Consider the following 13,807-nt stretch of genomic DNA (forward strand, 5'->3'; position numbering starts at 1 on the left):
GCCGGAAAAGGTTAGGTGTCGTCTCTTTGTGTGTGTGTTGTCCCTGTGTGTTAGTCGTCTCTCTCTGTGTGTGTGTGCGCACTTAACCTCGTCTAATGTGAATTTCACCCATTCAGGCTGGTGGACTAAGACCCCAATTCTGAGCTAGTGAATTTCCACCAGTCAGGCTGGTGGACTAAGACCCTAATTCTGAGCTAGTGAATTTCCACCATTCAGGCTGGTGGACTGAGACCCCAATATTGAGCTAGTGGATTTCCACCATTCAGGCTGGTGGACTATGACCCCAATTCTGAGCTAGTGAATTTCCACCGTTCAGGCTGGTGGACCGGGTCCCCAATACTGAGCTGGTGGACTAAGACCCCAATTTTCCAACTCTTGCATTTCATGACATAAATTCAAAATGAACTTCGAAAAATCAAGAGAATTTAACTATGAGAAGGTAAAGCACAGCAAATCACTACTGAAATAATCCAACTCTTGTATTTCACGATAGAAATTAAAAATGAAATTTGAAAAATTATGACAATGTAACTGTGTTCTGGTAGTTTTCGTGTGTATGCATAAGTTTTCGTGTGTGTGTGTGTGTGTCAGTTTTTGTGAGTGTGTGTTAGTTTTTGTATGTATGTAAGTTTTTGTGAGTGTGTGTAAGTTTTTGTGTGTGAGTATGTTTTAGTGTGTGTGTGTGTTAGTTGTTGTGTGTGTGTGTGTTATTTTGTGCGTTTGTTTGTTTTTTTTTGTGTGTGTGTTTGTGTGTGTGTTTAATTTTTTGTGTGTGTAAGTGTTTGTGTGTGTGTGTGCGTAAGTTTGTGCGTGTGTGTGTAAGTTTTTGTGTATGTATGTGTGTTAGTTTTTGTGTTTCAAAGATTTTGTGTGTGTAAGTTTTGACGTGTGTGTGTAAGTTTTTGTGTGTGTGTGTGTGTATGTATTTGTGTGCATGTAATTTTTAGGGTGCATGTGTTATTTTTTTTTTTTGTGTTTGTTGTTTTTTGTGTGATTTTTTGTGATTTTTTTTTTTTTTTTTTTTGTTTTTGTGTGTGTGTTATATTTTTTGTGTGTGTGTGTTTCAGTTTTTGTGTGTGTGTGTAATTTTTTGTGTGTTTGTGTAAGTTTTTGTGAGTGTGTTTAAGTTTTTGTGTGATTTTAAGTTTTTGTGTGATTGTTAGTTTTTGAGTGTGGGTGTAAGTTTTTGTGTGTGTGTGTAAGTTTTTGTGTGTCTGAGTTATTGCGTGTGGATGTAAGTTTTTTAGTGTTTCTGTAAGTTTTTGTGTGTGTGTGTGTGTGTTTTTTTTTATGTATGTGTTTGTTTGTGTGTGTAAGTTTTGTGTGTGTGTGTGTTTAAGTTTTTGTGTGTGTGTGTGTGTGTTTGTGTGTGTGTGTGTGTGTGTGTGTGTAAGTTTTGTGTGTGTGTGTGTGTTTGTGTGTTTGTGTGTGTGTGTAAGTTTTTGTGTGTGTGTGAGTGTGTGTGTGTGTTTTTGTGTGTTTGTGAGTGTTTGTGTGTGTGTTTGTGTGTAAGTTTTTGTGTGCATGTAAGTTTTCGTGTGCATGTGGAAGTTTTGTGTGTGTGTGTGTGTGTGTTGTTTTTTGAGTTTTTGTGTGTGTTTGTGTGCGTCAGTTTTTGTGTGTGTGTGTGTTAGTTTTGTGGTGTGTGTGTTAGTTTTTCTTGTGTGTGTGTGTCAGTTTTAGTGTTCATGTTTTAGTTTTTGTGTGTGTGTAAGTTGGTGCGTGGTTTGTTTTTTTGTCGCGTGTTTTGGTTTTTTTATTTTTTATTTTGGTGTTTGTGTGTATTTTTTTGTGCGTGTGTGTGTTTGAGTTTTTTTGTTTTCATGTTTATGTGTGTGTTTGTGTGTGTGTGTGTAAGCTTTTGTTTCTGTGTTTGTTTAGGCGTGTGTGTGTGTGAGTGATCGTTTGTGTGTGTTTGTAATTGTCGTGTGTGTGTGTGTGTGTGTGTAATTTTCTGTATGCATGTAATTTTTTTTGTGCTTGTTATTTTTCGCGTGCATGTTTAAGTTTTTGTGTGTATGTGTGTGTGTGTGAGTGTAAGTTTTTGTGTGTGTAAGTTTTGGCGTGTGTGTGTAAGTTTTTGTGTGTGTGTGTGAGTAATTTTGTGTGTGTGTGTGTGTGTTTGTGTTATTTTTTGTTCTTGTGTGTGTGTGTTTTTTTTGTGTTCTTTTTTTTGTTTTTGTGTGCGGGTGTGTTTTTGTGTTTTTTTTTTTGTTTTTGTGTATTTTTTTGTGTGTTTGTTTGTGAGTGTTCTGGTGTGTTTGTTTTATTAAGTTTTGTGTGTGTGTGTGTGTGTGTGTTAGTTTTTTTGTGATTGTAAGTTTTTGTTTGAATGTAAGTTTTAGTGTGCTTGTGTAAGTTTGTGTGTGTGTGTGTGTGTGTGTGTAAGTTTTTGTGTGTGTGTGTGTGTGTATTTTTCATCGTTTTTGTTTATTTTTTTGTGTGTTTGTTTATTTGTTGATGTGTGTGTGTGTGTAAGTTTTTGTGTGTGTGTGTAATTTTTTGTACGTGTGTGTAAGTTTTTGTGTGTGTGTAAGTTTTTGTGTCGTCTAATGTGAATTTCAACCATTCAGGCTGGTGAACTAAGACCCCAATTCTGAGCTAGTGAATTTCCACCATTCGGGCTGGTGGACTAAGACCCTAATTCGGAGTTAGTAAATTTCCACCATTAAGGCTGGTGGACTGAGACCCCAATATTGGGCTAGTGGATTTCCACCATTCAGGCTGGTGGACTAAGACCCCAATTCTGAGCTAGTGAATTTCCATCGTTTAGGCTGGTGAACTGGGACCCTAATACTGAGCTGGTGGACTAAGACCCTAATTTTCCAACTCTTGCATTTCATGACAGAAATTCAAAATGAACAAGTCTGAAATAGCAAACTAGTCATCCCAAACTATTGGTTTCAGACAACAAACACCAATGATGGACTAAGAATTCTAGCTCTGAAAAGTTCAAAAAGCAAACTACACATCCCAAATCGTAATTTTCTGACAACACACACCTATGAAAGGCTATGAAACCTAGCTAATAAAAGCCGGAAATAGCAAATTAACCATCTCAAATCACAAGTTTCAGACAGCATTCACCTATGAATCGCTAAGAAATCCAGCTCGGAAAAGTAAAAAAATAGCAACCCACACATCCCAAATCATAGGTTTCAGACAACACATACCTATGAAAGACTAAGAAATCTAGCTTAGAAAAGCCCGAAATAGTAATGTACATATCCCAAATCCTGGGTTTCAGACAACACTCACCTAAGAATGGCTAAGAAACCTAGCTCAGAAAAGTCAAAAATAGCAAACTAGTTACCCCAAACTATAGGTTTCAGACAACAAACACCTATGAAAGGCTAAGAAATTCAGCTCATAAAAGTCAAAAGTAGCAATCCACCCATCCCAAATCATAGGTTTCAGACAACACACACCTATGAAAGACTAAGAAATCACACTAAGAAAAGCCCGAAATAGTAATTTACATATCCCAAATCATAGGTTTCAGAAATCATTCACCTAAGAAAGACTAAGAAACCTTAGCTAAGAAAAGCCTGAAATAGCGAAACTACTCATCCCAAACTAGAAGTTTCAGACAACAAACGCCTATGACGGACTAAGAGTCATAGCTCTGAAAAGTTCAAATAGCAAACTACACACCCCAAATCATAAGTTTCAGACAACACACACCTATGAACAGCTAAGAAATCCAGCTCAGAAAAGCCTGAAATAGCAACCCACACATCCCAAATCATAATGTTCTGACAACACATAGCTATGAAAGGCTAAGAAACCTAGCTCAGAAAAGTCGAAAAAATCAAACTACACATCCAAAATCATAGGTTTCAGACACTAAACACCTATGAAAGACTAAGAAATCTAACTCAGAAAAGCCCGAAATAGTAATTTACATATCCCAAATCATAAGTTTCAGACAGCATTCACCTATGAAATACTAAGAAACCTTAGCTCAGAAAAGTCTGAAATAGTCAACTACTCATCCCAAACTCGAATTTTCAGACAACAAACACCTATGAGTGACTAAGAATCCAAGCTCTGAAAAGTCCAAAAAGCAAACTACACATCCCAAATCATAGGTTTCAGACAACACACACCTATGAAAGACTAAGAAATCCGGCTTATGAAAAGTCGGAAATAGCAAATTAACCATCCCAAATCATAGGTTTCAGTCAACACACACCTACGAATGGCTAAGAAATCCAGCTCAGAAAAGTAAAAAAAAATGCAACCCACACATCCCAAATCATAGGTTTCAGACACCACACACCTACGAAAGACTAACAAATCCGGTTATGAAAAGTCGGAAATAGCAAATTACATATCCCAAATCATAGGTTTCAGACAACACTCACCTATGAACAGCTAAGAAACCTAGCTCAGAAAAGTCAAAAATAGCAAACTAGTCATCCCAAACTATAGGTTTCAGACAACAAACACCTATGAAAGGCTAAGAAATCCAGCACAGAAAAGTCAAAAGTAGCAATCCACCCATCCCAAATCATAGGTTTCATACAACACATACCTATGAAAGACTAAGAAATCCAGCTCAGAAAAGTCAAAAATAGCAAACTACATATCCCAAATCATCGGTTTCAGTCAACACACACCAACGAAAGACTAAGAAACGTAGCTCAGAAAAGTCAAAAATAGCAAACTATTCATACCAAACTATTGGTTTCAGACAACATTCACCTACGAAATACTAGAAAACCTTAGCTCAGAAAAGCCTGAAATAGCAAACTATACATCCCAAATCATAATTTTCTGACAACGCATACCTATGAAAGGCTAAGAAATCCAGCTCAGAAAAGTCGAAAATAGCAAACTACACACCCCAAATCACAGGTTTCAGACACCACACACCTATGAAAGACTAAGAAATCCAACTCAGAAAAGACCAAAAAGCAAACTATATATCCCTAATCATAAGTTTCACTCAACACACACCAACGAAAGGCTATGAAACCTAGCTCATAAAAGCCTGAAATAGCAAACTACTCATCCCAAAGTATTGGTTTCAGTCAACACACACCTACGAATGGCTAAGAAATCCTGCTCAGAAAAGCCTGAAGTAGCAAACTACACATCCCAAATCATAGGTTTCAGACAACTCACATCAACGAAAGACGGGTGCTCGGGGAGAGCCTTTGAGGGTCTGTGGGTCCCTTGAGGGCGGGTGGTCCTTGGGGAGCTGGGGGGGACCTTTGGGGACGGGGGGAGGGGCTTGGGGGGCCGGGGAGGGCATGTGGGGGGCTGGGGGGGCCTTTGGGTGCCGGGGGGACATTGGGGGCCCGGTGGAGGGCCTGTGGGGCGCCGGTGGCCCTTTGGGTGCCCGGGGGACCTTTGAGGACCATGGGTGGGCATTTGGGGCAGTTGGGGGCCGGTGGAGGACCTTTGGGACCCCGTTGGTCCTTTGGGAGCTCGATGGGCCTTTGGGGGGCCCGGAGATGGTCTTTGGGGGTCTGGGTGGGCCTTTGGGGCACAGGGAGGACCTTTGGGGGTCCGGAGGGGCAGTTGGGGCCCCAGGAGGACCTTGGGACCCCGTTGTCCTTGGGAGCCTGATGGGCTCTCGGGGACCGGAGGAGGACCCTTGGGGCACAGGGAGGGCCTTTGGGGACCGGAGGAGGGCCTTTGGGGGTCCGGAGGGGCAGTTGAGGACCGGTGGAGGGCCTTTGGGACCCCGTTGGTCCTTTGGGAGCTCGACGTGCCTTTGGGGACTGGGGCAGGGTCTTTGGGGGCCCGGGGGTCCGCAGCCCAGAGAACATTTGGGGACCGGTGGAGGGCCTTTGGGAGCTTGGGGGGCCTTTGAGGACCGGGGGCTTCCTTCGGGGTTGGGGTAGGAGGATGGGAACCCTTTGGGGTTGGGTTAGAGGACCTCACAACACTGTTCAAATGAAACTTGTGTATTATAACGACCACACTCAAAACCTCTTCCAAAATCTCTTCAAAATCTTCTTTTAAAATGTCTCTATCTGTTTCGCCGAAATAGTTCCATAACCTGTCTAAAACGCTTTCGCCCAAATAATCCCTAAACGCAAATTCAGCGTGTTCCTTTGTTATTGGCATCTCTGTGCTAATGCATTTCAAATTAATATGAAACCTTTTCGCACGCTAAAACAATTCATCGCTAAGATGTTTCTTGCCTAATTGTTTCCATGGCCGGGGGTTATTAATATCCTTTGGAGTTCGACCAGTAGAACTGTTCCCGAGGCAAAGACATTAATGATTTTGGATCTATTCCTGGAGAAATGTTTCTAGGCGAAAATTTTTAAAGTCTGACAGATGATGTCATTGATTGATTGATCTGTCAAGAAAGGGAAAATTAATTTGTTGTTTCTAAGGGGAATTATTGATTCACGATAGGTGAATTGAGGTCGACAGCACAGGTGTTCTGACTCGTGACAGCACCACTTGGTTTATGGTTTTCTCTGTGAGAAAGTTCCTGTTTTTCAAATTCTCACTGACAAAAACCATAAAAACATAAAAAAATGTGAGAAAATTCCTGTTTTTCAAATTCTCACTGACAAAAACCATAAAAACAGACATAAATGTGACATAAAACAGACATGAATTGCTGTTGACATACATAAATGTGATAAAGTTCCTGTTTTTCAAATTCTCACTGACAAAAACCATAAATCATCCATGAAAACAGACATAAATGTGAGAAAGTTCATGTTTTTCAAATTCTCACTGACAAAAACCATTAAACATCCATGAAAACAGACATAAATGTGACAAAGTTCATGTTTTTCAAATTCTCACTGACAAAAACCATAAAACATCCATAATTTGATGTTGACATCCGAGAAAAACATCAAATAAATCGAACAACACACATATCCATCCATGAAAACAACCATAAATGTGACAAAATTCATGTTTTTTCAAGTGAGAAAAATTCTGTTTTTTCATTCTCACTGAGAAAACCATAAACCACGTGGGTCTATGCCCATATATGGACTCCCGTCACGAGCTCATGACCCCTCTCTACTAACGTTTGTGACACTTTAGATTGAAGGAAGATTTATTTTGTGCGAAAGAATTAGTAACAGTACTAAAAGGATTGAAAAATAATAGGGTCTTAAGTGCTGATAGTGAGGTAAACAAGCTTTTTATATGTGGTGGCTGTGAAGCTAGAGATAAACTACTGAAGATTATGAATATGATTTTTGGAAAAAGGGAAGTACCTAGCAATTTTAGTAAAACTTTAATTAAGCTCCTAAGAAAGGTGATAAGAGTAAGTGTGGTAATTATTGAGGCATTGGCTTGATTTTTGTTTGCTATATAAATCTTTTTTATGTAGTGCAATTTTATTTACTGCTACTATCATACTATGTAGTGTGTTTTTATTGTTATGTACGAAAATAACATTGCTGCGGTTGAGGTAGGAAATGAGGTAAGTAGCTGGTTTTGTATTAAACCAGGAGTTAAGGAGGGCTGCGTTCTGTCCCTACTTGTATGGATCATTTTGACGTACTTTCTCTGAGGAGCACAGCCAAGAAAATAGGAGAACACAGAATTATTTGGGGATGTAAAAATCACCTTGACTTAGATTATGCTAATAATTTAAGCATCCTAGATGAAAATGTTAGCAACATGAGTAAATATTCGGAAGTTTTGAGTTTCCCGGGTTCAAGAACAGGCTTAAAAATTAATATTAAGAATACTAGGTCGCTAAGACTAGGATTAAGTGAAGCTGAAGAGGTTATGATGGGAACGAGAAGATCGATCAAGTGGACAGCTTTACTTGCCTAGGTAGCACTATTAGTAAAGATGGTGGGTATTTTTCACAGCTGAAAAAAGATTGGAAGAACAGAAAGAAAAGTCTGCTAACCAGCATTAGAATATTAGAAGCAACAGTAATCCCAATGGCCAAGTACTGTTATGTAGCGTAGGTGTTAGAAGAGGATTTACTTCATGTTTTCTAGAGAAATTGCTTACGGGTTGTTTGGGGTATCCATCTGACTAACCGTATCTCATACAGTAATCTGTATGAAAGATGGGGTTCAATCCCACCTTCTAAAGCTATAATAAGAGAAAGGCTGAGATGACTGGGACACATTTTGCGGATGAGGGGTGATATATTGGCAATAAACTCCCTGGCGTTACGACCCACCGTTCAAATGAACCCTCTGCCGATATCTTAGGACTATTGGTTTGATACGGTCACCCCTGGGAAAAACAAACAGAAAAAAACAGTTTCAAGCACAACATTCTACAGTTTCAAGCAGATTGAAGGGGTATGAAGGGGAAATAGATCTAATCATCCTTCTCGTGTCTGATTGGCTCAGGATACTTGTCCCATGAATTTCAAGCTACCTCTCTGCTAAAAATCAAATGATTGAAGATAGTTTTGAGGTTCTAGGTAAAAATACCACGGTGAAAGGGGAAGTGTCTTCAAGAGGTTGAGGGCCCATTTGGTGCCTGAGATCATACGGATTGAAAATCATCCAGCATTTTCAATTCAAATAGGGTACAGTATGCCTACCTTTCCGCTTCAACGTTGGAAGTGGGAGGGGTTGGTGAAAAAGGGCAATTCTGCCACTATAGTCCTGTGATAAAATAGATTGAAAAACCTTGCGTAATTCCCCAGAAAGAAACGAAACACTCCTACTGTTCTGCTTGTTTGCGGTGTGAAAGCCGAGAAAGTAGAAAGACCTAAGTGCCCAGTTTGTGCCTCTGTCAATACGGATTAAAATTTCTTGCATGATTTAGATATAAATAAGTTGCACCATGTCTGCGTCCGATTGAAGCTAGGTGAAATACTCCTACCTTTCTGCTAGAAAGGTGAAGGGGGAGGATGGTGGGCATTAGACCGCCCCTGAGGAAACTTTGGTATCTAGAGGTACGAATTAAAGTTCTTGTATTATTGTGGTTAAAAAAGGTATAATATAACCTCTCTTATACTAAAAACCTAACAGAGAGATTTGCGGGGTGATATTGGAGAGGGACTTGCTTTGATTTAAAGAGGTTAAAACAAGGTGCAAAATGCCAGTATTTCTGCTAAGAATTTGTGGATGGGAAGAGTAAAGGGCTAAGGGAGAATAATGGGGGCATGAAAAGCTAAGGGGCACATTTGAAGCTCCCAATAACATAGAATGAGAATCGTTGCATGATTCCGCTTCAAGCAAGGGGCAACTAGCCCATCATTCAGCAAAAAAAAATATGGTGGCTAGAAGGACGGAGGGCCAATTTATGCTCCCACTAATATGAACAAAGGATCCATGCGTTATTTCGCTACAAAGAAGGGCAACATGAAAAAAAACGGAAAGAGAAGTGTTGGAGTGTCCATAGCCTCACGTTTTGTCTCCAGTCACACTAATATTAAAATATCTATGTGATTCTTCTTCAAACAAGACGCAACATGCCTAACTTTGCGCTAAGGCTTAGTCGTGGGAGGGACGAGACGGAATAAAAATGCCTCTCTCTTGCTTTGGTTTTCCAAAGACTACTCAAACTTGACAACAAGGCTATTTACGTTGAAGTGGCAAAAATCCGAAGAAAATACTAACATTTCCCGCAGGTGGTCCCAAATGGGAATATGATCGTGTTTTGTGTCCCCACGTACACACCTTACACAGCGTTAGACATAAACATAGGACCTTTTTTTACCTGAAAAAACAAAATCCAAATGTTAGTTCTGATTTGAGACCGTTCACACCTAATGGATCTATGCTAAAGTCGAGTTACAACAGGAAATATTAGCCCTATGAATTTATTTTTACTTCAATTCTGAGAACGATTTAGTCAAGGCCTAAAAAATAAACAGGATCTGAAAAGACTTTTTTTTTAATTAGAACTTGCCAGCATAGATTAATAAAATGATGCCAACTCTTACTCTAATGACGCAGGTAAAGAACCATTTTTTTTTTCTTTACAGGATGTGGTTTACAATTGTGTAAAACTTGTTCTCCACTACTTGCTATCCTAATCTTTATACCAGGGAACACAGAGTCATAAGCAAGGGAACTCTTAGCTAGCAGGCAAATACCAGAGTTGAGTTTAGTTGTCGATAAATTTCACCGATGAAAGATTGTACCTAGAAAATGCACCAAATAAAATTGCAATCTGTATTGCCCACGAAAGTTTAAAGCCGCAAAATATTTTACAAGAGGTTTTGAAAACCATGTACGAGTTGTTTTAGAATCCAAATTGAAAAATCCCACTGAAATTCGGCCACATTTTTAAGACGTTAGCGCGTAAAAAATTTGATTGCCTCTTATTTTTTTTTTTTTTTGTGTGTTCATGAGGAACGCCCAAATAAGAAAAGCTAACATAAAAATATGAGAAAATTATTTTAGACGTAAAATATTTAAAAACTTGTTTAAACCAATGTTTACCATTTTTTGTTTAATTTAATCCGAAATGCATTTTTTATGTTTGGAAACATAAGTAGGAAAATAAATTTCTGTAGCTTTTCCCATTGGAACAATCTCGTACATTTTTTTTCTTAGTGAACCAATCGATTCCGTTCCAGGCTGTGGCGGATCCAGAGGGCAAGGGGGCGCGAGTCCCCCCCTAACGTAGTCTACAGTAGTGTGATTTATTTAATTAACGTAAATTTGCGTTAATTAAACTTGCTCCTAACGTAAGTTTATCGGGTCAATCTTTTTTGCCCCCCCCACCCTTAAAAAAATTTCTGGTTCCACCCCTGATTCCAGAACGGTTCGTAAACTAGATATATCAAAAGTAAGCATACCCGTGTGACAAAGAGTGAAGTGGTTACGTATTGCAGTAGGCATTTATATAGAAGTTCTTCATACGTGGCCTCCCGAAATGTCCAAATTTAATGACTGTTTCCATATTTTTATTATATTTTTCTTACAATATGCTGCTTTTTAGGCTTTTAATGACCCCCTCAAAAAAAATCTTGCTTAAGCACCTGGCATAGAGCCAATCCCAAAAAACGCTTAGTAAATGGTGAAGCATCTCCATGTATTATTGTTATTTTTCCCCAATCATTTCGCATGGAAGGGATATTCGCAGAAACTTGATGGGTGGAGGGCTCATAAAGATAGGAAATTGCAAGTTCTACTTCAATTTTTTAAGGTTCGAACGTGGTGTCATGGCAATCAGCCTCCTTAAACGCTCTTATTTTATACCGCTACACCCCGTAGCCCTCCATGGTATTCGGTCAAAATTTTAAGATATGCATTTTGCTCAAAATAGACAAAAGATCTTATAAGTATACCTCCAGTATCGACATGACCCCTAGAGCCCATCTATGGACATTATGCGTTGTTTAGATATGGGTCTCTTTTTGATAGAAATTCCTAGAGATTGCTCCCAAGGCGAAGATTTCCGAGAATTTCCCAATGATAAACTCCTAAAACGACCCGCGCACCTGAGCTCATAAGAAACCTTGTGTGTACGAGAGTTTTCAAAATTTGTTGTCTTTTGTATCTTGGGATTGGCTTGTGGGATTGATCAGACACTTTCAGAGAGAATCTGGGAGAGGGGAAGCAAACTTAAATTATCATTTTGAAAAAAAAAAAAAACACAGAGAGCTGATGGTTTTCTCTTATACTTTCTTCTATTTCATTACACAGCAGTTCGTTATGCAGTCGTGCCTCTAGCTTGGGATAAAATTGATAAACCCTATCCCCGAGCGATAATTTCAACTTGTCTTTTGAAAAAAATCACCAGGCTTGTTTGGATTTGTAATTATTGCCTGGAACATCCAAATCAAAATAATAATAAAACTGAAATTAACAATAGTAAAAACAAACAACTCCATATTGCATCAGCATGGTTTTGATTTGGAAAAATGTATGGATAGCTAGGCCGCGCCGAGATCTTAATGGGTAGTTGGAATATGGGGGAAATGGAGTTATACACTTACTTGGATACTTTCATTTGTGTAATACAGGTTCCCAGGTGTTGCTAATTTGAGCTTCGCTTGTATCTTTACTGTGGCAAAGCAGTTCTCATAGATTTTTATAATCTCTCTCAATTTGTGTTTCCAATACTTAAGAATGTTCACCAACTTAAACATCATGAAAGATTGACGGGTTATAATAGATTTTTAAACAAACCTAATAAATTGAATAAAGTATTTATAAATATTAACATTCTTTGCTGTCAAAGATTTAAAAATAAACTGTCTCTTTGTTCCTTCTTTCAGGATGTGGATTACACCACTTTCAAGCTAGTTCTTGACACATACCTAGATATAGAAACGCCGGAAGAACTTTGTCAGCACGTTTTTTTATCTTTTGTTAAAAAGCCGTCCATAGTGCAGCCTGTATTGAAGGAAATGGCTGCGCTGAGTTCAACCACTATTTGTGCTCCAATTTTAAGTGAAGCTAACACCGAAGGATCACTTAAGTTTCCTGGCTTATCAGAGAGACTTCATGGTATTACAGAAAAACTTGGTAGCCTGGGGCATATTAGGTCTGATTCGGAAGTTGTTATTCGTGCACGAACTGGTATATATATATATATATTTTTTTAATAGCTGCTCTAATTTTGATTTTATTATTATTATATAAAAAAACAAGTTTTTTTTAACTGAAAGTAAGGAGCGACATTAAAACGAACAAAAATTTTTCCATATATGAAAGGGGGCGTCCCCTCCTCAATACCTCACTCTTTACGCTAAAGTTTTTTATTGTTTTTAAAAATAAAGTTGTGTGACAGATTCAAACTTTAGCGTAAAGAGCGAGGCGTTGAGGAGGGGACAGCCCCTTTCATATACGGAATAATTTCTGTTCGTTTTAAGTTTTAATGTCGCTCCTTACTTTCAGTTAAAAATACTTGTTTTTTTATTCAATTTTCGAACGTTTTTGAATTAATGCCGCTTTGATTTTGGCTAACCTTACATTAATAATTAAAAAAAAAATTTCATATTAATTTTACTTGTTTTGGCTAAATGGCTAACTCCCTCCTCTGACACCCCCCCCCATCAGAAAAAAACCCTCCTGAAACGTCGTTATACTTCCCATTAACCAATACTATATGTTAACAATGGGCAAAGTTCATAACCTCCAGCCCTTCCCCCGGGAACTGTGGGGTATTAAGTCATCCTCAAAGACATATTTATTAGATTTCGACTATGCTGTACAAAATGGATATCTCAAATTTTAATTGGGTTACTTTGGGAAAAAAATAAGCGTGGGAGGGGGCCAAGTTGCCCTCCAATTTTTTGGTCACTTAAAAAGGGCACTAGAACTTTTAATTTCCGTTCAAATGAGCTTATTACGATATTCTAGGACTACCGGATCGACAAAATCACCCCTGGGAAAATAATAAAAAAAAAAAAAAATAAATAAACACGCATCCGTGATCTTTCTTCTGACAAAAAATACAAAATTCTACGTTTTTGCAGATAGGAGCTTGAAACTTCCGCAGTTGGGTTTTCTGATACGCTGAATCCGATGGTGTGATTTTCATTAAAGTTCTATGACTTCTTGGGGTGTTCCGCCTTTTTTCGAAAATAAGGCAAATTTTCTCAGGAGCGTAACTTTTGTTGATGGGTAAAACTAAACTTAATGAAACTTATATATTTGAAATCAGCATAAAAATCTGATTCTATTGATGTATCTATGGGTATCGATATTCCGGTTTTTAGAGTTTCGGTTACTATTGAGTCGGGTCGCTCCTTACTTACAGTTCGTTACCACGAACTATTTGATATACTACCAAGGCTTGCATTTGAACAAATTCCTTAATTTCAGCTTCTTTCGGCAATATTTTATGAACATAGCAGCATAAATAAATTATTTAAAATTGTAATAGTATGTAAGAACTTTATAAGAACCCGCACCGTTTAATTTCACAGCTATATAGT

The 13,807-nt window shown here is 38.4% G+C and overlaps 1 protein-coding gene across 4 annotated transcripts in view; it reads left to right on the forward strand.

The window, feature by feature from the left end:
- LOC148942732 (diacylglycerol kinase 1-like) overlaps positions 1-13,807 on the forward strand; it is a 147,596-nt gene that overhangs the window by 24,446 nt on the left and 109,343 nt on the right. For all 4 annotated transcript variants that reach the window (XM_089102798.1, XM_089102799.1, XM_089102800.1 and 1 more), the window contains exon 3: positions 12,143-12,446. In XM_089102798.1, the coding sequence (XP_088958924.1) occupies positions 12,143-12,446 (304 nt within the window). The remainder of the gene's footprint in view (positions 1-12,142; positions 12,447-13,807) is intronic.

Source organism: Artemia sp. Qi Xiang Cuo, chromosome 16 (genome assembly GCF_049724085.1).
Source record: "Artemia sp. Qi Xiang Cuo chromosome 16, ASM4972408v1, whole genome shotgun sequence".
Lineage (NCBI taxonomy): Eukaryota > Metazoa > Arthropoda > Branchiopoda > Anostraca > Artemiidae > Artemia > Artemia sp. Qi Xiang Cuo.